General features: G+C 44.1%; 1 protein-coding gene across 1 annotated transcript in view; it reads right to left on the minus strand.

The window, feature by feature from the left end:
* LOC104512634 (sorting nexin-24-like) overlaps nucleotides 1–2217 on the minus strand; it is an 8001-nt gene extending 5784 nt beyond the window's left edge. The window contains exons 1-3 of the mRNA XM_010155690.1: nucleotides 2174–2217; nucleotides 1519–1617; nucleotides 332–364 (exon numbers count right to left, since the gene is read on the minus strand). Coding sequence (XP_010153992.1) covers nucleotides 332–364; nucleotides 1519–1617; nucleotides 2174–2217 — 176 coding nt within the window. The remainder of the gene's footprint in view (nucleotides 1–331; nucleotides 365–1518; nucleotides 1618–2173) is intronic.
* Between the last annotated feature and the right edge of the window lie 366 nt (nucleotides 2218–2583).

Here is a 2583-nt window from a genome sequence, read left to right on the forward strand (position 1 = left end):
AACCCCTAACGCCTTCTGCTAAATCATCTTGCTACAAAAAATATACACTTCAATTGGTAAAAAACATTACCAGAAATTTCAGAGCTAGCAGTATTCTATTAGGGTTTTGAAAGGAATTTGTCAATACAAGCGGCCGGATGTTCCATTCACACTACAAATACATGGATCTAGCACCGCTGATGAAACTAGCCACAACATTTAACAAACACATCTAACTTTAACGCTAAACTACCGCTGTCCGGTCAACTGCAAGGAACAAATACGGAATAGGCCAATAATTTCAAGGAGCTTATTAATCTGGTGTCCTAGAAAGAGTAGGGATCAAGCTCACCTTGATTCTTCAGATTCTGTTTCATCAAAAGAGCTGCAAGTAAAGTGAGAGGAAACGTTGGTTACAACAGAATTAACTCTATAATAATAATAAAAAACAAAACAAAACAAAAAAACCACCAGAAAACCCTCTAAGAACCACGAAAGGCAGCAACGTTTTTCTGGTCAGTCAGTGCAAAATGCAGCGTGTGACGGGACAAACGTGGGAGACCACCATACAACCACCACTGTCGGGAAGGACAGCACCCATGGTACCATAACAGTGTCACAAGCATTTCTCCCTCTCCGACGTGACGGGACACAGTCCCGCCGAGCGCACCAGCTGATGTCATTAGCCACACGCGAACACTACAAGCCCGCTGGCTTCTGAATCGCTCTGGAGACTGCCCTGGGCCAAGTGTCGGGGAAGGTGTCTCCCTCCGAGTGTAGGAGGGCCTCCACATCACCTCCTCCTTTTCCAGCTGGCCTTCGTGCCACCGCAGGTCCACACAGCCTCCCCCCGAGGGGAAGAGGGACGTGCAGCTTTCTGGGGAGTGAGCCCTGGTAACGCTGCTGGACTGTCAGCTACGTCAGCTTGCACAGCAGGAGACAGTATTCTCCCTACACAGCTCACAGCTGCAGACGGTAACCGCTTCTCATCACAGATTTTTGGGGTGTTTCTGTAGTCGTTACACTCATACTAAGACTCCCTTCTCCCACCCTGATCAAGAACCCTTCCCAGGGGAAGGGCAGTGAGGCCATCTGGGTAGATAGCATCACAAAGACCCCAATTTCAAGCACGCAGAGGGAGATCATAAAGTGATCACAGAATGAACTTGTATTGGGTGCAGATATTACGACCATAAAATACACGCAACGGCTTTCTCTGCACCTTCAGTGAGCGTTTCCGAGTATCTTAAATCTCAGCGGATACTTCCAGATCTGTGAGAAAATCGTGTTTTTCTCATCCAAATTCTCCTTTGCTTTCCAAGAATATCACATTAAACCTCACTTTTGTCTTTGAACAGGCTGAATTTACTTTACCACCTTTTGGGGATGTATAAACATACCGCACATGAACCTGATGCCCATTTATTGTACAGCGCTAGAGTTGGCAGCAAGACCATTTTAAGTCAACGGAATTGCATCAGCACCGAGTGAATATGGGCCTTTTGGCCTCCGTGTATTTTTCAGTAAATGAGAGCTTACCCGCAGCTTTCTGCTTTTGGCAGGGTAGGTACATGGCGAACGTTCAGGAAATCAAGAAATATTTTAGGGAGTTCTTCATTTTCTAAAATGACAGTCTGTAAAAAAAAAAAGGTGCAATAGAAACCCAGGATTTTTTAATATTTTACTGATCGCACATTTTTGTTCAAGTTACCAAAACATTTCCCACTTGCAATGCTTCTCAATTTTTTTTTAAACACCTATTTTGGAGTGGTTAATTTCAGTAGGAAAACCGCAGTTCTTAATGAATCACATATAAACGCATTCAGCTTACGCTGTTACATTCTTTTTCACCTGCCACCAGTGGTGCCAAGCTAGATGCCTCTCAAGCAGAGATGTCTGATTCTGGAACTAAGTTACTGGCACACTCACCTGTGAATAAAATCCCGTTTATTTAAAACGTAACATAAAGCAGCTACAGCTCAGTGCTCTCACGTTCACCTCACAAAAGACTCCTGTCTGGCACATCAGCGGCAAAAGGAAGTCTCCACTTTGTGCAATTTTATTAATGCATGCCTTGGTAAATGCTAACAAGGGAAACCCTTTGCTTGGCTTGACAGGTCAGCTTATGACATCCTCCGTATATCCGCGCTGTGGCTCCTAACGACAGCTCCGACCAAATAGCTGCTGGCCGTACCTGCCCCATTCTTCCACAGCGACAACATACTGGTCGGACTCCATCCTCCTTTGTTTTTCCACTGATGAGGTGATTTACAGTTCTCAGTAAATTAATTACAAGCACACTTAAAAAAAATGTACCAAATAAATGGGATTCTTAGGTGCGCATTCATCGTGAAAGAACGCCCTTTAAAGGAAACCACAGATCTCTGACAGTTTCATAAAAGCGGACCAAAAATAACTGTTGTTCTTTAATTTGCACAGGGCAAACAAAACAGTCCACAAATTCAATCGATGTCTCACCTGAAAGATTAAGCCCCTGTTTATTTACTGCTCATACTGCCATACATTCTGGTAACACACATACTTCACGTGCAAAGGGAAGCCACAAGCTCTTCCCAAAAGAAGTTTTCTTCATAAAGGCTGATC

The sequence above is a fragment of the Eurypyga helias genome, unplaced genomic scaffold (genome assembly GCF_000690775.1).
Source record: "Eurypyga helias isolate BGI_N326 unplaced genomic scaffold, ASM69077v1 scaffold9937, whole genome shotgun sequence".
Taxonomy (NCBI): Eukaryota; Metazoa; Chordata; class Aves; order Eurypygiformes; family Eurypygidae; genus Eurypyga; species Eurypyga helias.